The sequence below is a fragment of the Macaca mulatta genome, chromosome 12, assembly GCF_049350105.2.
Source record: "Macaca mulatta isolate MMU2019108-1 chromosome 12, T2T-MMU8v2.0, whole genome shotgun sequence".
Lineage (NCBI taxonomy): Eukaryota > Metazoa > Chordata > Mammalia > Primates > Cercopithecidae > Macaca > Macaca mulatta.
The window spans coordinates 130,031,903-130,058,607 of NC_133417.1; the positions used below are offsets into that span (position 1 = coordinate 130,031,903).

The 26,705-nt window shown below is 41.2% G+C and overlaps 1 protein-coding gene across 7 annotated transcripts in view; it reads right to left on the reverse strand.

Moving 5' to 3' along the window:
- The window catches only part of DOCK10 (dedicator of cytokinesis 10), a 288,958-nt gene that overhangs the window by 24,275 nt on the left and 237,978 nt on the right, over positions 1–26,705 (reverse strand). For 4 of the 7 annotated variants that reach the window (XM_015111181.3, XM_015111177.3, XM_077956662.1 and 1 more), the window contains 16 exons: positions 26,295–26,416; positions 26,093–26,207; positions 25,939–26,005; positions 25,664–25,711; positions 24,990–25,091; positions 22,521–22,645; positions 20,488–20,600; positions 18,163–18,300; positions 17,273–17,455; positions 16,624–16,734; positions 9,041–9,256; positions 7,552–7,609; positions 7,127–7,225; positions 3,026–3,132; positions 1,248–1,370; positions 993–1,106 (listed from right to left, as the gene is read on the reverse strand). In XM_015111181.3, the coding sequence (XP_014966667.1) occupies positions 993–1,106; positions 1,248–1,370; positions 3,026–3,132; positions 7,127–7,225; positions 7,552–7,609; positions 9,041–9,256; positions 16,624–16,734; positions 17,273–17,455; positions 18,163–18,300; positions 20,488–20,600; positions 22,521–22,645; positions 24,990–25,091; positions 25,664–25,711; positions 25,939–26,005; positions 26,093–26,207; positions 26,295–26,416 (1,841 nt within the window). The remainder of the gene's footprint in view (positions 1–992; positions 1,107–1,247; positions 1,371–3,025; positions 3,133–7,126; positions 7,226–7,551; positions 7,610–9,040; positions 9,257–16,623; positions 16,735–17,272; positions 17,456–18,162; positions 18,301–20,487; positions 20,601–22,520; positions 22,646–24,989; positions 25,092–25,663; positions 25,712–25,938; positions 26,006–26,092; positions 26,208–26,294; positions 26,417–26,705) is intronic. The other 3 variants (XM_077956660.1, XM_077956661.1, XM_077956663.1) reach the window with 1 other exon arrangement.

Here is a 26,705-nt window from a genome sequence, read left to right on the forward strand (position 1 = left end):
TACTAAAAAATACAAAAATTAGCTGGGCATGGTGGCACCTGCCTGTAATCCCAGCTGCTCAGGAGGCTGAGGCAGGAGAATTGCTTGAGCCGGGATCCAGGAGGCGGAGGTTGCAGTGAGCCGAGATCATGCCACTGCACTGCACTCCAGCCTGGGCTACTAAGTGAGACGATAGGTTGCGGGGAGAGGAAGTGTGAGGTCTGAGAGCCACTGCCACTCTGAAAATAAAAGCATGGGATGTCTATCCACACGAGCAACAGTCTAAACTACGTCTGCTGAAATATAATAGCGTTATAAGCCTTCCCGAAAAGAAATGAATGGTGCCTGGGTTTATCCCATTGAAAATGTTGCTCAGACACATTCACAATTAATATATAGTATGTTCATTTTCAGGCCAATACAGTGGCTAAGTAATATTTTCCATCTTCTTCATTGCTTATGCAGTAAACTGGGAAAAATAACTTTGAAATTACACTGACTTGCAATATAGAAAACAAAATAACCATCTGGTATTCTGTCTAGAAACAGTGGTAGTTTGAAAATAGGAGAAAAAAAATTGAGTCATTGTAAAATCAAAGGTTTGATATGGTGGAGCCCCTAGGAATTCTCTTATTTCCTAGAATATTAGGAATGTTATTTCTTAAAGCATGCTCAATTTAATTTCACTTTAATATATGACATAAACTCATAATCAGATATTTTAGGGTGAGCTGGAAAGAAGAGAATGTTGAAAAATAAGTGCCCTCTTTCTTTGAGAAGTCAGAAATCACCGTTAACTCAACCCATGGATTTCTTAGCTCACTTGTTTTCCAACTTAGTACATTCCTATGGACAAACATATAGACCATCACATCCGGAGAAACACTCAAGTATAGTCAGACACACCCATACCTCTCCATTCACTGGTACACACAGATGTCTCGTAAAGAATGAAAGACAACATTCAACTGCTCAGCAGAATTTATGGGCCATGTTATTTCTGGTGAACTTACCTGCCCATAAAATGCCACACGATAGTAGCGACCAAACAGCCGCTTCTCTGAATTCACCACCTCTGCCACTTTCAGGTATGACCGATGAATGTCATAGTAGAGATCTGACAATTTCTGAAACCATAAGTGAAAGAGTTTCATGAAGATCACGCTGACATACAAATAGAGAGTTTTTAATTTTGAAAACTGTAAGTAATTTTCCAATTCAACATAGGATATTTTAAATAACTCCTTCTACAGGGTTGGAATACATACTTTGAAGTCTCGTTGTTTCTCAAAGACAGCAATGATGGGCTTGTTGACATCAGCAATGAGTTCGTATCGCTCAGACTTCCAGAGAAACTCCACACACATGTATAGCTGCTCCACCAGGATATTCTGCAATTCCCCCAATCAAAATGAGATTTTACATGATTAGGATTGTGGCTCATGCCTGAAACTTGGTTTCAAAGCTGTTGCATTGTCAAACTTTTTCCTCTGTTACTGGCATTTAAAACCCAGCAGGGGATCATGGTGTCATCTTGGATTCTTGCCTATCCCGCATTACCGTTACCTAATTAGTGCCTCAAAAGTGCTAATTTAAATCTGTGAAATGCCTTCAGATCTGTCTCCTCCTTTCCATTCCCACTGCTACTGACTTACGTACTCCCTGACCCCTGCAACAGTTTTGAGCGAATCTGTTTTCCCTCTCCAATTGCTGCTCTCCAGTCATCTTTCTTTGTAAAACACAAATCTGATCACGAGACCTCCAGTGCCTTAAACCTTTGTTGGAACTCCAGTATGTAAGCTGCTGTCCAAACTCTAGCATGCCTTCAAGAAGCTCCACAATCAGGCACCAACCTCCCTTTCAGTGACCCCTTCTTTCAGTGCTCTGTCATTGACTTTGCATTTGGCCATACCATATACCACTCCATTATTAGAACACTCTCTGACCTCCATACTTTTGTCTGTGTTACAGCTGCACCTATAAGAACCTTCTTATTTCACACCTTCAAGTCCTATCAAGACTCAGCACAAAAAAAATGAAGAGCTTTTATTTACATTCTATTCATCACCATTTCAACAATTGTCATGTAAAAAAAAAGTTCCCCTTCTAATTGCAAGTGTATATGATACCTAGATTTGGTCACTGGGCATCTGTTTTTGCCTGGCCATTCCCCACTCTGTAGGAACTGTCTTTCTCAATATTCTAAATTCTTTGAGAGCAGGAATTATACCTTATTTTTTTTCCCAGCCCTTACCTCAATTCCTTTCATATACTAGTGGCTTAATAAATTTTCAACTGAATAAAGTTATATAAGCTTTCAAGCAAATGTATGATATTGTTGGAATGTTTTCAACAATTTCCTTTAAGAAAAGGTTCTTAAACATTATTTAAAATAGTTAACATAAATATGTAATTACATTTACTTCATTTATTTGCAATATATGCTAAATTGATGTAGAACCATGTGTAAAATTGTATTAACATTCATCTGAAAATTTACTTTCTGTGTAATTTTTTCCATTTATGTAATACTGACTTAAAAATTAGCTTATAAAATATTTTACTTAATGAGAGGAATTCTGTTTTCTTCACCAGAACTATTGCTAAGTAATTCCCAGTAGAACGTTTCTTTTTGTGTTAATGAAAAATAACTCTACTTATGTTCCATAACAGAAGTTTTTCTAAACTAGTGAACTTTTACGTCCACCTGCATTTGTAAATAAACTTGCTAATGCTTTTAGAAAAAAAGCTATGATCAGTTCGCAAAATTTAGCATCCCTTATCACCTTTACCAAAAGGCCAGAGATATTATCTTATAGAAGAGCTGATAATATACATTTGAGCCCATCTTACAGAAGTAAGACATAGTTTAAATTTTTACTGAAATCTGGTATCTACTAATCTTGGCTTGATTTTAGCCTACATTTCGTCTAATTAAGTTATATTATAGAACAGCTGTAAGCTTGCTTCCTCTTATTTAGCTTAATGTCACAAGCCAATGCATCTCTTTACTTAGTTACTGTACATGCGATAATTTTGGTCTAACCTCATTGTATGGTGTATCTTGCATTCCGGAATCCTCTTTCATTGCTCCTTCTTCCTTAATGTTTGGTGTAATGCTCAAAAAAGCTGGCCATCCCATAGAGAACATGCCTTGGGAGGACCAAGCAGAATAAAATGTTATTATTTGAGACAAATTTTGCTTAGATTAGATAATGCCTTTCTTCATGATGTTACCAATTGGTAGTATTACAAAGCTCGCATAATCAACAAGATGGTTAGATTATGACTGTTGATAAATACTGTCTGCCAGACAAACAATATTCCCCTTTTTATAATTTTTGTATCATTTTCAGGTGGTATTTTTAATAAAGACATAGCATGGGATTATGGACAGAACATAAGATTTGTGGGTAGATGTTACACTTCCAATCTTCTGCTTTAATTAATCTCTGAGACTGTGTCCTTCTTTTGTTAAACTGGGGACATTAATATCTATCTCAAAGGATGTTGAAAGGACTCAAAACATTAATATTTGAGAAAATACCAGGTACACGCAGCACATTATAAAGACAATGCTTATAGTTGGATGTGTGGGTGCCTGTAATCCCAGCTACTTAGGAGGCTGAGACAGGAGGATTGCTTGAGCCTAGGAGTTTGGGGCTGGAGTGAGCTATCACCATGCCATGGGTGACAGAGTGGGACCCTATCTCTCCCCTAATGGCCCCCCCACAAGACAAGACAATGCCCAATACTTGCTTTTTTTTTTTTTTTTGAGACGGAGTTTCACTCTTGTTGCCCAGGGTGGAGTGCAGTGGTGCCATCTTGGCTCACTGCAACCTCCGCCTCCCGCCTGGGTTCAAGCGATTCTCCTGCCTCAGCCTCCTGAGTAGCTGGGATTACAGGTGCCCGCCACCATGCCCAGCTAATTTTTCTATTTTTAGTAGAGATGGGGTTTCACTATGTTGGCTAGGCTGGTCTTAAACTACTGACCTCAGGTGATCTGCCTGCCTCAGCCTCCCAAAGTGTTGGGATTACAGGCGTGAGCCACTGTGCCTGGCCAATACTTGCTATATGTCACTCTTTTACATTATGTAGAAACCTTTTCAAATTTTCTTAGTATCTTAGCCAACAAGATTTAAAAAGGCCTCCCTCTACAGATACATGTGAAAACAGCTGACAACGGGCAACATTCCCAGAGGAGAGATAGATCTGAATTGTGGGGAATGTGAGTGACTAGAAAAGCACTAGCTGGAGTGACAGACCAGCCTCTGAACTTTGGCTCCAACACAAGCTAACCAGGACATTTGAGGCAGATTATTTAGCCTCTCTTGTTTTTCTCACCTATATAAACAGGAGGTGATAATAGCACCTAACTCACAGATTTGTTACTGGCAACTAATTGAGACATTGCTGGTACAGGGCTTAGTGTGGTGCTTTTTAAGTTATAGCTAATACTTTTGTGGAATATTTTTGCTTTTAATAATCAGCTCATTGGTTATGTAACTAAATGATCACCCCCCAAACATGCTAGAAATTATAAATATAATAATTTTTGCAATCTAATACTTGCTTTTATATAAATTTTAGTTTTCTACTTTTTCTAGTATTAAACATATATTAAACTATATCAGAGTTAATTGAAGGAGGAGAAGTCACAACATATTTCTTGCAGGATGATGATCACTTATTAGTACAACTGAAGCAGCTGTACTTTCTGGGGTCGCCTATATTCACCTATATTCATACCATTGTGCACATTGTAGGGAAGGGATAGTTCACTCCTTTGACTCAAAAATATCAAAATAGAAAAGTATATTAAGGGCTTCAAATACGTGCCAATGACATTCACATATATGCTGATGATATGTGCTAGTTAGAATATGCTAATATATCATAGCCTATATCATCAGTTAATGTATCATCAGATATATGTTAATATGTCATAGATGATCACCTTCCTAATTTTAACGTTTCCTAAACAAATATATCCTTTTCTTGTTGAACACATTATATTCTAATATCACCTTAGGTCTAACATTGGGCATTTAAAGCATTTTGAATATGAAAGATTCACACAACTTTTTGGCATATAAGTTTCCACAAGTTCTCAAACTAACACCTGCTTTTATCGGTTTTCTTCAATTTTGTTCTTAGAATTTGAAAGTCTTTATGGAACGTTATGGCATCTGGTTATGATAAGCAATAGAGGAGGAGGAAGGGCATGTTAAATAAGGCAATGATGTTTTTGATGACTTGCATATAAAAATCAGGCTAAATAGGACATGTGACACTAAGCAAGAAGATTCCTGAATTTTAGGGTGGACATGAGCCATGGGTGCCACAGGGTGCCACATCTGGCGTCTTCTCCAAGGTCCTCAAACAAGTGACCTCACTGTCTCTCAGTTTGCTTTGGTCATTTGGTTCAAATGTCTTTTTTTTTTTTTTTTTTTTTTGAGATGGAGTCTTGCTCTGTTGCCCAGGCTGGAGTGCAGTGGTGTGATCTCAGCTCACTGCAACCTCCACTTCCTGGGTTCAAGCAATTCTCTGCCTCAGCCTCCTGAGTAGCTGGGATTATAGGCACCTGCCACCATGCCCGGCTAATTTTTTTTTTTTGTATTTTTAGTAGAGATGGGGTTTCACCATCTTGGCCAGGCTGGTCTTAAACTCCTGGCCTTGTGATCCACCCTCCTTAGCCTCCCAAAGTGCTGGGATTACAGGCGTGAGCCATGGTGCCTGGCCAGTTCAAATGTCTTATATGCAAACTCCACTGAGACCTTTTAGAAAACCTACAAATATTTAAATGAATAAGGGATGAATTATGTTTCTGAAATATAGCAAGTAAAGTCCATTTACATTTCGTTTTAAGTATTCTGATTTTCAACATCTAAAAATGTATTTCTGTTGTTTGTACACTGAGTTTTCCACTGCATTTGGAAAGTTAAACCAGTGTCATCAAATAGACTACAGTTCATAAAATTCAGATTTGAACAAACTTTTGCAAGAGAATGTAGATTAAATGTATAAACTATATCACCCACTTTTTTGTGCAAAGAGTAACTCTTTAGTCATTATAATTTCAAGAAATCAGACATTGATGGGATATTTCTAAAGGAAATCTGTACCATAAACCATATGTTATAAATTGTCATTTATACTTTTTAAAAATGAAATGGAACACGCTGATTATAAAGTCCTACATATATAGTATATATATATGTATATGTCTTCATTTTTCTTTTTATTTTTTTTGGAGATGGAGTCTCACTCTGTTGCCCAGGCTGGTGTATAGTGGTGTGATCTTGGCTCACTGCAACCTCCGCCTCCTGGGTTCGAGAGATTCTCCTGCTTCAGTCTCCCAAGTAGCTGGGATTACAGGTGCCCGCCACCATACCCGGCTACATTTTGTATTTTTAGTAGAGACCAGTACTTTAGTAGAGACTTTGGCCTCCCAAGTGCTGGGATTACAGGTGTGAGCCAACACGCCTGGCCCTATCTTTTATTTGGAATCAACAGTTTTATTACATTTAAAAATTAAAATAGATTCCTCTTGCAATTCAGAGTAAAATCCCTATGGCAGACTGGCATGCAGATTGGTAGCTAAATATGGCCGTAACTCATAAACTTGAATGTTGGAGAACATACAGTTCTATTTGCTGACAACTTTTCAGTTATTTAAATTTCATAAATTTTGGATGGGATTTCTGAATGGCAGGAGTTTAAGTGTTTTGCAGAGTAAGTTGTGTAGATCTGAGATAGTTTTTGCTTCTAAGAATGTATTTAAATCCTAGCACTTTGGGAGGCCGAGACGGGCGGATCACGAGGTCAGGAGATCGAGACCATCCTGGCTAACACGGTGAAACCCCGTCTCTACTAAAACATACAAAAAACTAGCCGGGTGAGGTGGTGGGCGCCTGTAGTCCCGGCTACTCGGGAGGCTGAGGCAGGAGAATGGCCTAAACCTGGGAGGCGGAGCTTGCAGTGAGCTGAGATCCAGCCACTGCACTCCAGCCTGGGCGACAGAGCGAGACTCCATCTCAAAAAAAAAAAAAAAAAAAAAAGAATAAAGAAGGTTTCACTGAAGTAGAATTTAAGCAGCAAGTTGATTTCCTCTGCATTGGGATAAATGAGCAGTTAGGTCACTCACTTCCTCCACTGGGAGTTGTTAGTAATGAGTTGCTATCACAGGGGTGGGTATCCTCCGAGAGCAGGGATGCTGTGCAAATCTTTTCCATTTTCCAGTAACCTATGGTAGTGCAAGATGAGGTTAGGACGTTGCTACATGTTTATGTTAATACAAGCTTTTGAGACTACAAATTGTTAGCCAATGATGCATTCTCGTTTTGAACTAAGAAGTTGACCATTCAGTTAGCCTTTGCTGTACATAGAATAAATATGTCAGTGGCATAACAGACTGAAAATGTTAAAGTACAGCATAATTAGAAGTATCTGTGAAAGCAATTATTACTTAAACATAACAGATTAATAAAATGTAAAATTAATACATTATTTCTATTAGGCTTCAGTGTGTTGAAATCTGGGCTTTTTATCTCCCTCACGTGGTCATCTTACCCTTTCTTTTCAGATATTCTGCAATGAGAGCAGCAATATGGATGTAACACATGGCAGCCTGTAATGAGAAAGAAAATAAAGAGGCTCAGGGGATGCAGTTTAATATAATTAGGGCTAATCTTCCAAGGCGAGTCAGTATTCCATATCAGAATATGTTATGTAGAAGGATCCTTTGTAAACACCAAATTGAAAGCAAGAATCAATTGTATTTCCAAAAAATTCACCATCAAGAATAAAATGAATATTTGGGTTTTTGTTTGTTCTTGATTAGTCTGGAGATGGCTGAAGGAGCTGGCCCAAAGAATTTTCCCATAGAATTATCTTCCTCCTTTAATGTCTAAGCCTATATTAAAAATAAATCATAGTTCTCCTTTTACAATTAAAACTATAATTCTAGTATTTAGATATAAATTGGAAATAAAAAGAATCTGCCTTCTAAATAACTTTTTTTTACTTCCAGGAATAGCCCCTCTGAATTTGTGTTGCCTTTAAAACGGTCACTTCACAAGTGAGTGCTTGATTAAGTAGTGTGACCGGATGTAACTAACACCTGGGCTCCCCACAAACCAGGTTATGTGAGTGATGTTATATTTTACTCTAATGTCTCTTATGAAGCCCTGAACATTGCTGAATCCATATTAAAACTCAACTTGCTAAAGATTCCAAATGACTTCAGCTTTTTCCTTTTGAGGTTTTATGGAGGAATTTCATCATTTTCAGAGCAGCCCAAGGGCTTCTCATTCCTGTCCTCACTTGGCTTGCTGCCAAGCCAGGCCTGTGGTTTCCATTCCAGAGTCCCTGATTACCACATGTGTTTAGAAGAGCTTCAGAGTTTAGGACTATCCTAGACAAATTAATCTCTTCCCCAAAGGGACATAGTTCTGGAATGGAGTAGAACTTCCCATTTGGTACTCAGAAGCCCTTGGGTGCTATGAATTGCTGCATATGATCCACCCGGTATTGAAACTGACATAAAAAGTTAAGTGTTGACTTACAATCTTCGCACAGTGGACTCTCCTCATGTGGTGCTAAGGATCATTAATTTTTCTATGGCCAGTTCAGACTAGCTGTAAATGAGGACTGATTCCCCCTGCCTGAGTTTACTCACTATGGTGGCAAGCTTCCCCATTCAACTCCAGTTGCAGAGAAGAAGTTTTAAAACACAGAACATTAATTTAATGACTCAATTGCCAGACACCCCTACCACACTCCTCCTTAGCCTCAGGTTTTTAGCATTCAGCGTTGCGTTACAATTTATACACCTGCAGTTGCCCACACTGACTCTGGCCTTTATTTGATGTCATTTACTTAGAGTCAGGTATCCTTGAACGTGATATGCAAATTTATTGTATATGATATATAACTGAGTCATTTCTAGATTAGTGGAAAAACATAGCTTCTTTTTCTAGTCCATGCTATAAATGAAGATCCAATTTTCCTGATAAAGAGGACAATACTGATGGTAAATGACCGAGCCTTGGCTAATCACCTCAGATAAATCTCCGTTTCTGGCATGAATCTTGGCCATACTTTCCAGCCAGGTCCTCCGTAGTTCGGGAGTGCTTGCATAGGAGTTTGCCAGGCTGTACTGGAGATCCACCAGCATCTCGGGATCCTTCTCATGCTCCTTCATCTGAGCTGTGGCCATCAAAACAGTCCTTATACGCTTAGTCAGGTCTTTCACCTCTGCTGGGAAATTGCTGTTCTTTGGAAAAGAGAGAGCCTGGGTCATTATCTGTTTAGAACCTGTAGGTTAACTGACTTCAAGTCATGCTATTAATTATAGCTAGGCATCACAGTTTGGAGCATTCTATAGTTATAAATGTGTGCATTCTATATATGTGCATTCTATGTTTTATGACTGTGGATATACACATTTGAAGATAAAAATTTCAGGAGGCTCTATTCTTTTGTCTTCAAGCACACCTTCTGGTAAAACATCCTGATTGTCTTTGAGATATATTCCCCTTCCTGACTCTAGTTTGTGTGATTTGCACAGGTCTGACTTTACTCCTAGGGACCATGGGTGGCACATAACACTGGCCTGGCCAATTCTATTTTTTGATCCTCCAGGCTACAGTGATGGTTTAGGGATAAGCATATGATTTAAGCTTGGATCAAAGAGATTCAGTTGTGGGACTTTAATTGGAACTATCAAACAAGGTGATTTTCTACTCATAAGATACCAATAGGGTCCTTAGAATTTCTGAGAACATGCCCAGGGCGATAACCTGTCTGGAAATAAGTAAACAAAGAGGAAAGCTGAACTGACAGACAGTGAGAGAGGCAAGATCGAAGCAGTGGAGGGATGGGTCTGAAAATTATTTTAATCCCTGGGTCCAGCCGTGACTGAAGTCTGGCTCTAGACTTGGACTTTTCAGTATAATGACTACAGGAGAAGTCTTCAGAAAGCACTAAACAAAAGATAAGATGAATTTTCCCCCAAATAGAGTTAGGAGGGAGTCATTGTATTTCTGGATATTTACGGTAAATCCTCTTGTTCTAGGCCATTCAACCATGCATATTGGGAATGCCACTTAACAGATCACATGCTTAAAGTGTAAGAGCTGCTTAGCGATTCAAACAATAAACTTGATCGTTTACTTTGAGGAGGGCTCAAAGCTCAAAGTCTCAATAAACAAAATAAACAATTATTATTATTATTTAGAGACAAGGTCTTGCTCTGTTACCGAGGCTGGAGTGCAGTGGTGTCATCATAGCTCACTGTAGCCTCAAACTCAAACTCAAACTCCTGGCCTTAAGCGATCCTCCTGCCTTGGCTTCTCAAAGTGTTGGGATTACAGGCGTGAACCACCATATGAAAGGAGCTGGGCACATTCCTCAGCCCCGGGCTCAAAACTCCCTGAGCCTAGCACAAACACATCCCATCCTCCCATCCCACCACCATATATCTCTCAAACTCCCTGAGCCCAGTACAAACACCACCTGGAAAGTCTCCGATAAAGAGACAGCCGTTCAAGGTTACTGAAAGCGCAGGAGCCAAAAAAATTTCTTTGTTCCCCTGCAACTTTCGGGCTATAAAAAGCAAACACTCGCATTGTTCGGGGCCCTCTTGTATACTGTGTAAAGGAGGGACCAAGTTCGAACTTGTAGTAAAGATCCTTGCCGCTTGGCTTTGACTCTGGACTCTGGTGGTCTTCTTTGGGAAACAAACAGTCTGGGCATAACATCTGGGGGCTCGTCCGGGATTCCCCAAGCCCACCAGACCCCTGGTCAACGGATCTGCTAGGATCGATCTACTGATAGGTGAGCTGGCTCGTCTCCGTTTGTCTGTCTGTGTCTGTGTGTCTGTTCTGAATCTGAATCTGTGACTCGCGAGGTCTGAAACTGAGGCTGGCACAGTCCTGGCGGACGCGCTATAGGAAGGCCAGTGGAGACCAGTGGGAGACGTCCCCTGGCTCTCTTCTGATTTAAATTGCGATCTGAGTTGCCGGAGCGCGTTCGCGATCCGGGCAACAGCTGAATCTGACCCCGGTCCCCGGGTGCGCGCTCGCGGTCTGAATTGCCCCGGTCCCCAGGTGCGCGCTCACTGTCTGAATTGCCCCGGTCCCCGGGTGCGCGCTCGCTGTCTGAATTGCCCCGGTCCCCGGGTGCGCGCTCGCTGTCTGAATTGCCCCGGTCCCCGGGCTCCCGGCTTCCGGCGCCGTGCTCGCGGCCTGGTCCCCGGTCTCCCGGCTTCCTGCGCGGATTTCCTTTACAGGGATTCCAACCCACAACCTAATTCTAACCCACATTCCTTTACAAAAAGAGACACAGAAAGTGAGACTGGGGAGAGGGAGAGAATGAGTGAGAGAGAGACCATAAGAGACGGGAGAGGGAGAAAGTGAGAAGGGAAATCGGAAAGAGAAAGGGGAGAAAACGGCAGACGTGGAGAGTCAGAGAAAGAGACTGAGTATAAAGGAGAAAGGACACGGGATGACAGAGAGACAGAGAAAGAGAAAGCGCGCGCGAATGAGATAGAGACTTAAAGAAAAGACCCTGTAAGTATGTCAATCAAAGATTTAGACAGAAACGGAAAAATTAGAGAGAGAGAGATAGAGGGAGGGAGCAGGCGGAGGGGAGGCGGGCTCGCTGAAAGGGAAAGTAACTTTAAAAGGCCGGGGGGGCGGATGCGAGGGCGCACTTCACGGACTAGCCCCCCCCACCAGCCGCCTGACTCCACGGTGGCTTTACCCCTTCGGGAAATAAGACCCCCAGATGACACAGGAATCCCCAAGCTCCAGTACTGGCCATTCTCCACCAGTGATCTGTATAACTAGAAGACTCAGAGTGCTCGGTTTTCAGACAACCCCAAAGATTTACTGGCTTTACTGGATAGTGTCATGTTCACCCACCAGCCCATTTGAGATGATTGTCAGCAGCTCCTCCGAATCTTGTTTACCACGGAGGAGCGAGAGAGAATACAGGTAAAAGCTAGAAAGCTGGTCCCGGGGGACGACGGTCAACCGACTGCTAACCCTGACCTCATAAACGCGACCTTTCCTCTGACCAGGCCGGCGTAAGACTACAACACGGCAGAAGGTAGGGGACGGCTACACCTTTATCGCCAGACTCTAATGGCAGGTCTCCGGGCAGCTGCTTGCAAGCCCACTAATTTGGCTAAAATATATTCTATTCGGCAAGAAAAGACAGAGAGCCCAGCCACCTACTTAAAAAGATTAATAGAAGCTTTTAGACAGTACACCCCCATAGATCCAGAGGCTCCAGAAAGTCAGACAGCTGTTGTAATGTCTTTCATAAATCAGGCAGCCCCAGATATTAAAAAAAATAACTCCAAAAATTAAAAGACTTGGAAGAAAAGCGGATTCAAAACCTCCTTCAGATAGCCCAACAGGTTTATAATAACAGAGATACTCCAGAAAAAAGGCAATTTAAGGCCACTAAAAAAATGACCAAGGTCCTGGCAGCAGTAGTACAGAAAGAACATCTACAGCCAGAGTACACCCAACCTAGGCGGCCCCCCCAGGCATGATAATCTGAAAAAAGACCAGTGTGCCTACTGCAAGGAGGCTGGCCACTGGGTAAGAGACTGCCTCGCTGCTGCCCAACCCGGACCTGGACGCCCCACTCCACGACTGCACTGAGGTACTAGCTCAGGTACACGGAGTTCGAGAAGACCTGCAGGATCGCCCACTTCCTGACGCCGACCTCGTCTGGTTCACTGATAAGAGCAGCTTCATGCATCAGGGCCAGAGATACTCTGGAGCGGCAGTGACTTCAGAGACTGAGGTAATCTGGGCGGAACCCCTGCCCCCGGGGACATCGGCCCAGAAGGCCGAACTAATAGTGCTCACCCAAGCTCTTACCTTAGGGGCGGAGAAAAAGCTGACAGTATATACAGACAGCCGATATGCTTTTGCAACGGCGCATATACATGGGGCTATTTACAGGGAGCGGGGGTTACTGACGGCTAAAAGAAAAGAGATAAAAAAACAAGCAAGAAATCCTAGCCCTGCTAACAGCCCTATAGAGGCCAGAAAAGTTAGCCATTGTGCATTGCCCAAGGCATCAGAAACTAACTACTCCAACTGCTCAAGGCAACTTTCTGGCGGACCAAACTGCAAGAAAGGTGGCGAAGGCTCCCAGCCAACTCCTTGCACTCCAGCTCCCTGACCCGGGCCCCCGGGACTTGCCATATTTCCCTGATTATTCAGAACAAGATCTCCAGTGGATTGACAAGCTTCCCCTGAAACAGATCCAGAATAGGTGGTGGACTAATACTAATGACCAAACCATCCTACCAGAAAAATTAGGACAACAAGTGTTAGAACACATCCACCGAACCACCCACCTGGGTGCTCGGTGGATAATAGACCTGATCAGACGCTCTAAGCTCAAATTCAGACATACAGCCGAGACGGCCAGCAACATCGTGACAAGTTGCAAAGTCTGCCAGCTTAACAATGCCTACCCCCAATCCCAGGCTGCAACGGGAACAAGGCTTAGAGGAACCAGGCCCGGTATCTACTGGGAACTAGATTTTACTGAGCTAAAGCCAGGAAAATACGGGTATCGGTACTTACTTGTCTTTGTAGATACTTTTTCAGAGTGAACTGAAGCATTCCCCACCAAGAAGAAAACTACTCAGGTTGTAGCAAAGAAAATCCTGGAAGATATCCTCCCCAGGTATGGCTTCCCCGTCCAGATAGGGTCAGATAATAGGCCGGCCTTCGTCGCTAAGGTAAGTCAGGATTTGGCTTCCATCCTTAGGGCAAATTAGAAACTACATTGCGCTTACAAGCCCCAGAGTTCAGGACAGGTAGAGAGAATGAATCGGACCTTAAAAGAGACCTTAACTAAATTAACTATGGAGACTGGCGCTAATTAGGTGGTCCTTCTCCCCTACGCTCTGTTCCAGGCCCATAATACCCCTTACAGACTGGGCCTTACTCCTTATAAAATTATGTATGGCAGACCCCCACCCTTAGTTCCCGGCCTAAAAGATGATCTGCTCAAGTCCGAAACAGAAAATGTCTCTGAACTCTTATTTTCCCTACAAGCCTTGCAGAAAATTCATCAAGAAATCTGGCCCAAGCTGAAGAAACTATATGAGACCGGTCCCCTGCCGACACCCCATCCGTACCAGCCGGGAGACTGGGTCCTGGTCAAGCGACACCGACAAGAGACCCTAAAACCCAGGTGGAAAGGACCATTCCAGGTACTCCTAACCACACCCACCACCCTGAAGGTAGAAGACATCGCATCGTGAATCCACTACACCCACGTCAAACCAGTGGACCCAACCTCCGATCTTCTGGGACCAATCATGGCGGCGGCTGAAGCACCGGACACGTGGACTGTGGACAGAGCTAGGAACAACCCCTTAAAACTCACCCTGTGCCGGCAGCATAGCTCACTGCAAACATGCAGTTAAGTAGTCTAACCCTAACGTTAGTCGCCCTAGTGGCCGCTGGAGAAATCACAAAACCAGCTCATAATCCCTTTGTCTGGAGATTCTGGCTTTATAAAAACCGAACCCACCCTGGGCAACCTCATAAGCCCGGAAAATTATTGGCCAGTGCTGATTGCCCTTCCTCAGGGGGCAACAGCCCAATTCTACTAAATTTTACTGGTTTTCAAATAGCCAAACCTATGACACCAATAATATGCTTTGAGTTTGATCAGACTAAATACAATTGTAAACACTATTGGTGGCACCAAAATGCCGGCTGTCCTTATAACTATTGTAACATCCATAGACCCCATTATTGGGGAGAGAGAAAACAGTTAGACCCTAAATGGCCCTTCCATCATAGACGGGATAGAGACTTTTCATATACATAAATAGTTAGAGACCCCTGGAACTCCCGCTGGACCACACCTCAACATGAGGCTGTATACTACTCCCCCTCCTCCACATGGCCTAGCAGTCACCTCTATCTGTGGCGAGGCCTAGTGCAAGTACTGCCCCTGGTCCACGGGAATATCCAACAACAGGAAAACAGACTAACACAAGACTTACGTCCTTTCTCCTGGTTAAAGTTATTACAAGAAGGACTAGAACTTGCTAACCTTACAGGACTTCATAGCCTGTCTGGCTGCTTTCTGTGCGCCACTCTAGGACGTCCACCACTAACCGCTGTCCCTCTGCCATGGAGATCCTCTACCTTTGCCCAAGCTAACAACCTCCGAAACCTCTCGTATGCTCCTATCCTGAACGTGCCCCTATACCTAAACCCCAGTCAGGAGAAGTTTCCCTACTGTTTCTCAGGAACCAATTCCAGCCTCTGCAGCATCACTGCAACGCCCCCTAATATCACCTTAAGGGCTCCATCAGGCATATTCTTCTGGTATAATGGAACCTTATCTAAGAACCTACCTAGTCCTTCTGTTAATAACCTACTGTGTCTCCCTGTTACATTAGTTCCCCGGTTGACTCTACTAACTGCTGGTGAGTTCCTAGGGTATACCGGTAACTGGACTAGTGCTGTTATTCACCCAGACCCTAGACCAAGACCTGCACGAGCCATATTTCTCCCCCTCATTGCAGGAATCTCCCTCACCGCATCCTTCATTGCGGCCGGACTGGCGGGGGGAGCCCTAGGTCACACCCTCATAGAAAGTAACAAGTTATACCAACAATTTGCCGTTGCTATAAAGGAGTCGGCTGAGTCCCTTGCCTCCCTTCATCGGCAGCTCACGTCCCTAGCTCAGGTAACCTTGCAGAACCGGAGAGCCCTAGACCTACTCACTGCAAAAAAAGGTGGTACATGTATATTTCTAAAAGAAAACTGTTGTTTCTACATAAATAAATCAGGACTTGTAGAAGACCGGGTCCAACAGTTACGCAAGTTAAGCACTGAAGTATAAACACGGCAGTTTACTTCAGCTGCAGACCAATGGTAGAATTCCTCTATGTTTTCTCTGTTAGCCCTCTTCCTTGGACCCCTGCTAAGTCTACTATTTCTGCTTACCGTAGGACCTTGTGTTGTTAACAGAATTTTACAATTTGTTAGAAAAAAAAATTGACACCGTACAACTCATGGTCCTCAGAGCCCAATACCAACCTGTAAACGCTGAAACAGAATCAGACTTATAAGACCCAAGATTGGCTCTAAAGATACCTGAAAAGAAGGGGGGAATGAAAGGAGCTGGGCACATTCCTCAGCCCCGGGCTCAAAACTCCCTGAGCCTAGCACAAACACATCCCATCCTCCCATCCCACCACCATATATCTCTCAAACTCCCTGAGCCCAGTACAAACACCACCTGGAAAGTCTCCGATAAAGAGACAGCCGTTCAAGGTTACTGAAAGCGCAGGAGCCAAAAATATTTCTTTGTTCCCCTGCAACTTTCGGGCTATAAAAAGCAAACGCTCGCATTGTTCGGGGCCCTCTTGTATACTGTGTAAAGGAGGGACCAAGTTCGAACTTGTAGTAAAGATCCTTGCCGCTTGGCTTTGACTCTGGACTCTGGTGGTCTTCTTTGGGAAACAAACAGTCTGGGCATAACACATATCCGATCTATTTCTATGATTTTGGTATCTCACAAAAAGAATCCACTTCAGATTTTAACAAATTCTGTAGTAAAAGCCCACAAAGCATTTCTTACTTTCATTTGCTTGTCTCCATTGGCGAAATTATTGGTAATTGCAAGCGAATGTTGAAACCGAGAGCCTCCGATCCCAGCGTCAGCTATTAACTGGCTCACAGCTTTGATGAGCTGGAAGAGAAAAAAAATGAACTCTCAAAAACAAGACCAGAAATAGTCTTCTTAAAGAAATCCACTGGGCTGGGTAAATGTACAATTACTTTCTCCCTGTAGGTCCAATAAAAGATGTGTTTATGTATTAAAGCTCCAGAACGTATTATTAAATCTAGTGTGTTTCCTATAATCTTAAATATCTAAGAGAGGCTGCAGGAATCTTGGAATCTCGGGATGCCTAGAAGAAAAAAAAAATATGTTTGGAATTTGGTGGGGTTTGACCTGCTGGAGCTAGCCATGGTTTCCTTAGTTGTTTATTCCATGTGATTCTATTTCCTGGAAGAAGAAAGGAAAGTAAAAATGGAGATGGGGCTCTGCTGATTTCTGCCCAGCGGCGCCCCTCCCATTAAACAGAACTGAATGCTATGGGTGTCTTTAAGGAGGACTTTGGTGGAGGAGTTAGTAACGGCTTGCCCTGAGGACAGTAGGCTTTAAGCATTGCTGAAACAGATCAGTGGTTTTAACAACAGTGTTAATGAAAATTGGCAGCACTTACTTGTAAGTGGGACCGGACAATTGACTTCTGCTTGTTAAATTCAAAATTCTTCCTCATGAAAAAGTACAGAAGGGCTGAGGCTTCTGTCTGAGTTGACCGTGACCTGTGGTTACAGCATTTTAGGACTTCATAACAGAACGATCCACAGAGGTCGGCAGGCCCTTGAAAGAACGCTGAAGGAAACTGCAGAAATGAAAGAATGGGTGAAGAAGCAACATGCCTTCATTTTGCTCTGTTCATGCTCATACTTTAAAATTCCCTAAAACAAACAAAATCCCTCTCCTTTTTTTTTTGTTTTTTTTTTCAATCTGGTCTTTTTTTTTTTTTTTTTCATTTGCAAGTGAGGAGGATAGAATTTGTTAAGGTCTATGTTAGCATTTGTCTTTTTTTCCTAGACATCATTATTCTCTACATTGTATAAGTATCCTTTGTATCAGTAACTGATGACGGTCCAAAATAACGGAATGAGAGCTTTGAAATGACCTCAATTCGTCTGACATTGTTAAAATCACAGGTGTTATTTACAAGTGTCCTCAAAGGCAGTGGCTGTATCCACTTTAATGTGGAATCTTTAACTTGATATGGATGGATATGACAGTTCAAGGGGTGCATTTTACCTAACTGGTGCTGCAAACACAGATAACTCAAAGAATTGGTGACCAGATGCTAATTGTCACCAGATGCTAATATCTTCTGGTATTTGAGCAGACATATTGTCAAGGCTGTGCACTCATTTTGAGACCAGGAATCAATGTCTAATAAAACCCAAATTGAAGAAAACAATCCTTCTTCCCTCTCTACTGAGAGACGCAGGGATTCCTATGGGTTTACTGTTCTGTGGGTTTACTGTCATCCTACCTAAACTTCACTGAAACCTGGAGGATCCTTACCTTGCATACAAACAATCTCAAGGAGGCAAACACATGCTTCAGTGCTGTGGCTGACTGATTGACTTGGAAAAAGAGCATGTAGGTATCAAAGACCCTTTTCATCAATGAATTTTGACAGTCACATTGTTGGAGTTGTCTCTGGAAATTCAATGCAGATGTTATTCAGGATAAGTGAAAGAAAATTTGCATTCTATCAAAAATGTTTGTTGCGAACCTATTGTGGTGAGGCACTATTCTAGAAGTAAAGGATTGAACAAGGAGACACAGTTGATGTTTACTGTGAAACTTACATAGCAGTGATTGAAAAAACATGACAAATTGAAATAGACTAGGATGATGTGATTGAAACTAGTTGCTTTGAGGGTAGAATTACTTCCATAGGGTAGTCTGCAAAGACCTCTCTAATGGAAAATTGGCACGTGAGCTCAAGGGGCCTGCCCTGGAGAGATCTGGGAGGATTGTCCCATGGGGGAGAAACAGCTAGTCCAAGGGCCTTGATTGGGAAAGGAGCTTATGAGTTCAAGGTTGAGAAAGAAAAGCAGAGTAGCTGGTGCAATGGCAAGTGAGGTGGGGTTAGGAGAGAAATGGGAGATGAGGTCACAGGTTCTTGAAGGCACTAGTAAAGTCCTTAAAATTTGTGAGATTTGAGTGACATTTTCATAGCCCAATAAAGAATCAATATAGTCATTACTTTCTCTACCACCATGCTGACATTTCACCTGCAGTAGGGCTTTCTTGGCATAATTATGCTGTTCTGTGTAGACTTTATTCAAAGAATCCAAATTTTCCTGGCTCAATCTTTTTTTTTTTTTTGAGACAAGGTTTCACTCTGTCACCTAAGCTGGAGTGTCGTGGCACCATCATAGCTCACTGCACCTCCACTTCCTGGGCTCCAGTGATCCTCCCACCTCAGCCTTCCAAATAGCTGGGACTACAGGTATGTGTCCCCATAGTTGACTAATTTTTAAATTTTTTTGTAAAGATGAAGTTTCACTATATTGCCCAGGTTGGTCTTGAACTCCTGGGCTCAAGTGATCCTCCCTCCTTGGCCTCCCAAAGTGCTGGAATTACAGATATGAGCCACCACAGCTGCCCCTGGCTCAATCTTTAATGTGCTAGCCTAGGTATTTAAGCTCATTTGGTAGGAGCTGCAAATGTTTTTAGTAGCTTTATTGAAATATAATTGACATACAGTAAATAGAACTCATGTGACATGTATAATTTAATAAGTTTAACACTTGCATATACCCATGAAACCATCACCACAATCAAGATAATGAACATATCTATCACTCTCAAAAGTTTTTAAATACTTTTTTTTGTAATTCCTTCCTCCCATCCTTCTTCCACATCCCTAGGCAACCACTGATCTGCTTTTTGTTTCTATAGTTTGCATTTTCTAAAATTTCGTATAAATGGAATAATATACACTGAGTAATATAGTATATACTGTTTGTTTCTGGTTTCTTGGGTTTCACCCATGTTATAGCATGGATAAGTAGTTTATTTCTTTTAACTGCTGAGTAGTATTCTATTGTATGGATATACCACAGCTTTTTAAATCTATCCACCTGTTGATGTATACTTGAGTTGTTTCTAGTTTTTTTCTTTTTTTTTTTTTTTTTTGCTATTAAAATAAAGCTGCCATGCATATTTGTGTACAAAGTTTTGTGTGGAGATATGCTTTCACTTCTCCTGGGTAAATACCTATTATAGTATTGGAATGGGTGGTCATATGATAGATGTATGATTAGCTTTTCAGAGACTGCCATACTATTCTCCAATGTGTTTTTACCATTTTGCATTCCCACTGTCAATAAATGGGAGTTCTAGTTTCTCCATATCCTTGCCAAAACTTTAGATGGTCAGTCTTTTTAATTTTAGCCATTCTAAGTAGTGATAATCATTTCATCAAAGTTATCTGAATGTGAAATGAGCACACAAAAAGATGTTCAACATTATTAGCTTTCTTTAGATCTAGCTGTAAATTTAATACACAGGACCATTTATCGCTTTCTCTTCTACTGAAAAAGTACAGAGTCACATTCCCACTCAGCCCAGCTTGCCTGAGAGTGAAGCAAGATAAATGAGGAAGAAAGACTATTTGACAATAGTGAAATGCATACATGTACATATCAAGCAAACATTAGTCAACCTGTGATAAAATCAAAATCTCATCTTTAACATGTTTTCCACTCACACTTGAGTTGATTTATATAAGGTTAATTGATTTCATAAATAATTTTAAAAAAACATGTTTTTGACTTCACATGGTTTTTCCACCTCACATTTCATCATTTTTGCAGAAAATGTTGTCATATTCACCTGGTGAGTCTGAGTGAAGAGCGATAACAGGTCTAGAATAGTGAGGCACACCTCCGTAGCAATATTGGCCTCCGTGTCTACGTGATGCACAATGTCTATTTCGTTGGAGTTGCCTGTAAAATAAAAAACAAAACATGCATAAAAGTCTAAGACAATACTTTGTACCCTATAAAGTATTTCCTTTCATTACAATATATTCAAAGTTTACTGGCATTTTGATTAATTATTAAATCAAAGTGCTTTTGTTTGTTCAGTTTCTTCATTGGCTGAATTAAAAGTACTAGAGTCTTTAGTGTGTGTGCCCTTTGCATATATCAGTTGTGGGGTTTCCATTGTTTCTGAGTTATTTTCCATTAATTTGGCCAAAGACAGGGTCATATTTCTTTCATAATCAGGCTGTCTCAAGTTCTAGGCTTCTGGGCTAGTAGACCAAATGTACAGTCTCAGTGGACAGTCTTCATGTCCCCTCAGAAAGTCACAAAGTGTATTTATAGATTGAGGCAAATACCTCCAAACAAGTAACCGTGGGCCACGTGCCCATAATTGCTAACAATCTGTCAATGAAAAGAGTCAAATTCTGTAAAATACTTGAAGAGATTTATTGTAAGCCAAATATGAGTGACCATGGCCTGTGACACAGCCCTCAGGAAACCCTGAGAACATGTGCCCAAGGTGTTTGGGCTACAGCTGGGTTTTATATGTTTTAGGGGCACATAAGACGTCAACCAATACATGTAAGATGTACATTGGTCTGGTCTGGAAAGACAAGACAACTGAAAGTTGGGGAGAGGGGCGCTTATGGGTGGATTCAAAGATTTTCTGATTGGTGATGGTTGAAAGAGTTTATCTAGAGACCAGGAATCAATAGAAAGGAAATGTCTGGGCTAAGAAAGGGGATTGTGGAGACCAACGTTCTTATTATGTAGATGAAGCCTCCAGATGGCAGACTTCAGAGAGAAGAGATTGTAAATGTTTCTTATCAGACTGAAAAAGGTGCCAGACTCTCAACTGATTCTCTCCTGGATCAAGAAAAGGACCTGAGGAGGGAAAGGGGATTCTTTACAGAATGCAAATTTTTCCCCATAAGAGACAACTCTGCAAGGCTGTTTCAAGACATGGCAAATATATATATATATATATATATATTTGGGGGTAAAATATTTTGATTTCTTTCTTTATCTCTCATGTGATGTTATGCCAGAGTCAGGTTGGAAAGTAAGCCATGTTATATAAGGTTAACTAAAACCCCTCTGATGAGACTGGTGTGACTTTCCAGGCCTCTTAAGAATTTGGGCAAGAGAAGAGAAAAGGTCAGAGTTTAGTCCTCAAATTACATGCTTACAAAACGCTGGCCTCCATTTTGCCCTCATTCACAAGCCGGAGTGTATGCATCTCTAGGTTCAAGATGTCACCCTTGCTGCTTCTGGGACATTGGCAACTTTATCCCCTCCCCACAGAGGAAGCAGTAATCATCTGTTTGACAGCAGCCTCCATAACCTGCACAATGCTGAAAGTCACTTGTTTCCAAGGGAGCTATGCTAAACATATGATAATTGAGGGTTCTGCCTTTCCCCTTTCTTCACCATCGGGCACTACATTTTTTTTAACCACTCCCTGGTGGCTCAAGCCTGTAATCCCAGCACTTTGGGAGGCCGAGACGGGTGGATCACGAGGTCAGGAGATCAAGACCATCCTGGCTAACACGGTGAAACCCCGTCTCTACTAAAAAAATACAAAAAACTAGCCGGGCGAGGTGGCAGGCGCCTGTAGTCCCAGCTACTCGGGAGGCTGAGGCAGGAGAATGGCGTGAACCCGGGAGGCGGAGCTTGCAGTGAGCTGAGATCCGGCCACTGCACTCCAGCCTGGGCGACAGAGGGAGACTCTGCCTCAAAAAAAAAAAAAAAAAAAAAAAAAGAAATATTTCCAGAGCTACAGCAAACCTTAAAAGCAGTGGTTTTAGTGCATTTCATGTCCTACACATACCTAGAGAAAAACTGGTAACCATCTTGTTCCTGTTATTTCGGTTTACTTACTGGTCATGGTATTGTCTAACATCTGTAAGAGTTTGGGGTTAGAAAGTGCATTTTTGCCTCGAATTATAGGTAAAGTTTGTGATCTGTGCTGCTTATGGCCTTCATGACTGGAAGTGGAGTGCATCCTGAAAATGAAATAAGAAAAGTGATTAGAGTTATTTTAGGGATGTTGCAGCCAAATAATACTTGTTCATTCAAATGTTCTAAATTGAGTCAAACATTAAAAACTAGTTTGGAAAGCAACTTTTTATTACAAATATTAATTACAGGTGACATGATGAGAGGCACTTTTTAAAGTACTTTTGGAGAAATTTCATTTAAGCCAAAATAGCGTTCAGAAGGATAATCTATAGAATAACAGATCCTTGAGTGAAATCTATTCAAGCATATTCATTATTGTTTATGAAATAATGGGATTCTATGAATGTTAAGTTGGCTACTGGCTGATCAGGAAGGTACAGTGGTGGACATTAAAAGGTACAATATTGTATAGCTCAGATGCATCAACTTATTTTTAAAGAGGGCCGGGCGTGGTGGCTCAAGCCTGTAATCCCAGCACTTTGGGAGGCCGAGGCGGGTGGATCAGGAGGTCAGGAGATCGAGACTATCCTGGCTAACATGGTGAAACCCCGTCTCTACTAAAAATACAAAAAACTAGCTGGGCGTGGTGGCGGGCGCCTGTAGTTCCAGCTACTTGGGAGGCTGAGGCGGGAGAATGGCATGAACCCGGGAAGCGGAGCTTGCAGTGAGCCGAGATCACGCCACTGCACTCCAGCCTGGGAGACACAGCGAGACTCCGTCTCAAAAAAAAAAAAAAAAAAAAAAAAGAGATAAAGTGTAAAAATCGGGTTCTAAAACAACCCTTGCTTTCCGAGGTATTTGTATTTGGACATTCCTGTTGATTTGTCATTTCATTGGTGTCATGTCCACAGGGGGCTGACATGTGATGGTTGTGAGAGTTAGGTAGTTGAAGGACTTCTGTGCCTCTGTGCTTCCAGGACAATGACAATGGCCTGCAATGACTCATTCAACACCCCATGGCATTTCCAGCTGGGAAAAATAAGCCAGTGTTACTGTGGCAGTGGGAATATTTCCTACTCCTGACATTATCATTTGGCCAAGGAAATAGGTTGATAATTCTTGGGATATGTGCTGTCATAAAAACTATTTATAAAAACACTTACATAAAGAAAGCAGCATTTGGAAATACCCTGAAGTATTCCCTAATTCCTTTTTTAGGCCTTAACCTAAAAATGACTCTTTCTCCCACTCTTAAAGGCTGTTTTGGTTCTGGCTAAATCCGAAAACCTGGATGGGTGGAGGCCCAGGAGATGTGACTTTGGCTTTCAATAGCCAGGGGGGCCTGGGTCATTCCTGCAGCTAAAAAGAGTGAGTGATTCCTTGGCTGTAGGCCTTAGGCATTTGGATTGGCTTATTTCTAGGTTTTGAGTGTAGTACAGACTGAACTTGTGGAGGAAAAGCCCTGGTTTCTAGGATGTGAGGGACAGAAATGGCCAGGACCCATCCAGATGTTTCAGGAGCAGCCTGAAATCTAACCCACCACCCATCTACAAAACTTGAGTGACCTCAGGTGGCTCACTATTATTAAACATGGAAACTAATTCTTTATTTTCTTCTATTCTGTTATTATTTGCAAAAAATGTCCATTACATTTTTTTTTTTTCATTTACTTTTCACAAGGGGGCAATTTCAAAGGATTCCCATGGAGGGAGGCAAAATTTATTTTATGATTTATTTGCTATGTATTACTTTCATATTTCTTTCTAAAATCCTTTCTAAAATATTCATAATATATATTATGATGATACCTCTGGGAAGAATAAATCAAAGTGGGGATAATTTTAGCAAAGACTTCTCATTTATGAGACCCAGAGGAGCTCTAGGTAGAATTTCAGGGCAAATGTTTCCCATTGGTTAGGCTGGTGAGGGATGATCTCCAGGTCCTATCTGCTAGTCAAATCAGTCTAATGACTAGGAAATCTAAAGTGAGGTTATGGGACTATCCATGCTTCCTCATTGCCTTTGACCCTTTAAGAAACAATTTCAGCTTCAAGAACATTGCAAAAATATTATAATTACTGAAAAGCCTAGGGAGACATGATCCCACATTTTGGTTTGTCACTGGAAGATTAGCTAGCATTAAAAGAGGCATTTATTGGGCCTAGGTCTCAGGTTTCGTTAAATGAAAATACTCATTAATGTTCAGTCTATGCAAGGGATTGTGCTCTAAGTGCACACATATATCTCTGGTCTTTACCAGCCAGTAGGGCAGACAGTAAAGTATCTAGGAAGTTTCTTTAGATAGACACATAGTTATTTGAAATCTGCACTTGGTTTGAATATATAAATAGAAATATGTGTGTGTGTGTGTGTCCTCTGACATGTGCATATACAGACACACACACAGAGCTATATATAATTTTAAATACCAAGCAAATGTGACATTACCATTGTGACAAGAGACCTGATGTCTGGCAGGAAGGATTGGATCCTTTGAGAGTTCCATTGTTCTGGGTGGACTGCACAAATTTAAATGCAGCAGCAATTTTTCTGCAATGAAAATGGAAGTTTTAATCATAGCTCAGTGTTTGTAATTTACATATAAAAATGAATGGCAACTGACAAAATGATTACTGCACAATGAAATATTTCACATGCTGTGAATTAGTCAAAAATAAAACCCTGTTTTCCTTTGGAAATCAGAAATTGGGATTTAGTGAAGGTGCTTCAAACATTGTTATCTCATAAGAAAATGATGACAGTGCAAAGTTATTCCAGATTACTTTTTTCTTTTAGTTTACTGAAAATGTCTTCTGAAATAGGTATCTTCCAAGTTATATCTATATAATGATAAATTCGTTCTGAAGATACATGAAATGTGGTTTTCTTTCAAAAATTTGTGCTTTTGTGCTTTTCTCCCTAGATAACATGAACTATTCCTAGATCTACAATGTGTATGAGGCAATCTTCAAACTTCTGTGTCTAATGTGAAGTCAACCTAACAATCCTTATTTGCATTTTAAGATTTCTAACGTATATTTATAACTCTAACCTGATATGTTAATACATGTCATATGCTTTTTAAAAGACCAGATTCACCTATTGGAATTTAAAATTATTACCTTATTATGTTGCGTTTTCCTAGGTATCTGAAATTTTGAAGACAAACGCTAGAAACGAAAAAAAAAAACAAAAAACCACGTTCTAATTATTCATATTCTTTCATTATATAAACTGTTCATCTAAGTATATTGAAAGAAAAATATTAAATTTTCTTTAAATAGTTCATGTGTTATTATTGATAACTTACTATATGCGTTCTTGAATGAAACATGGTATAGTGGACTATTTAGAAATTTCCAGAAAAAAGTGTTATGTCATCAACTCTAAAACTTACTCCAAGATGCTGAAGAAGTCGGACACCTCTGGACTGGGAGCTCTCTGCCAGTAGGCAATCAGAGTCTCTAAAAGGAAACATCACGTAGCATGAGAATCTGCAGGTTTTCTTTTTCCTTTTTTCAAAAAAATTAATTTTGAAGAGTTCTATTTACCGTACGAAATCGTTTTCATAATGTGAAGAAAACACATCAGGAGACTCCTGGTTTCTGCTTGATCTAACTTGTCAAATCGAAGAGTTGAGCCAATCAAAGACAAGGGTCTTGGGATCTGGGAATTCAAGAACCAATCAGGATTGAGTGAGAGTGAGTGACGTCTGCCTTGTAATGATCAGTAGGTTTGAGAGGGAAGCCGTACCTTTTCACAGTTGTCCGTCTTCTCACTGCTCTTCTCATTGGTACTTGGATTGGAGTCAAGACTTGCTAAAGATGCTCTGGAGTCAGCATGGTTTACTGTAGAAATAGCTATTGATGAAAATGCTGTAAACACAAGCCACAGCACACATATGGGAATGAGATGTATGGGCACACACACACACAAAAGCTTCACATGATGAACCAAAAAGATGTTGATTACTGAGGTGGCAGCAGTGTTGTGAAAGACCAACATAACAGCGCCTGGGACTGGCATTCAAGATAGCTCTTGTTTTAAAAATGCTTTAGTAAAAGTTCATAAAGATACTTTTGGGAAGGAGCTTTCAACTTTTGATTGTTTATGAGAAATTGAAATGACATTTCCAAAACAGTTCTTAAAAATAATCCTTGAAGT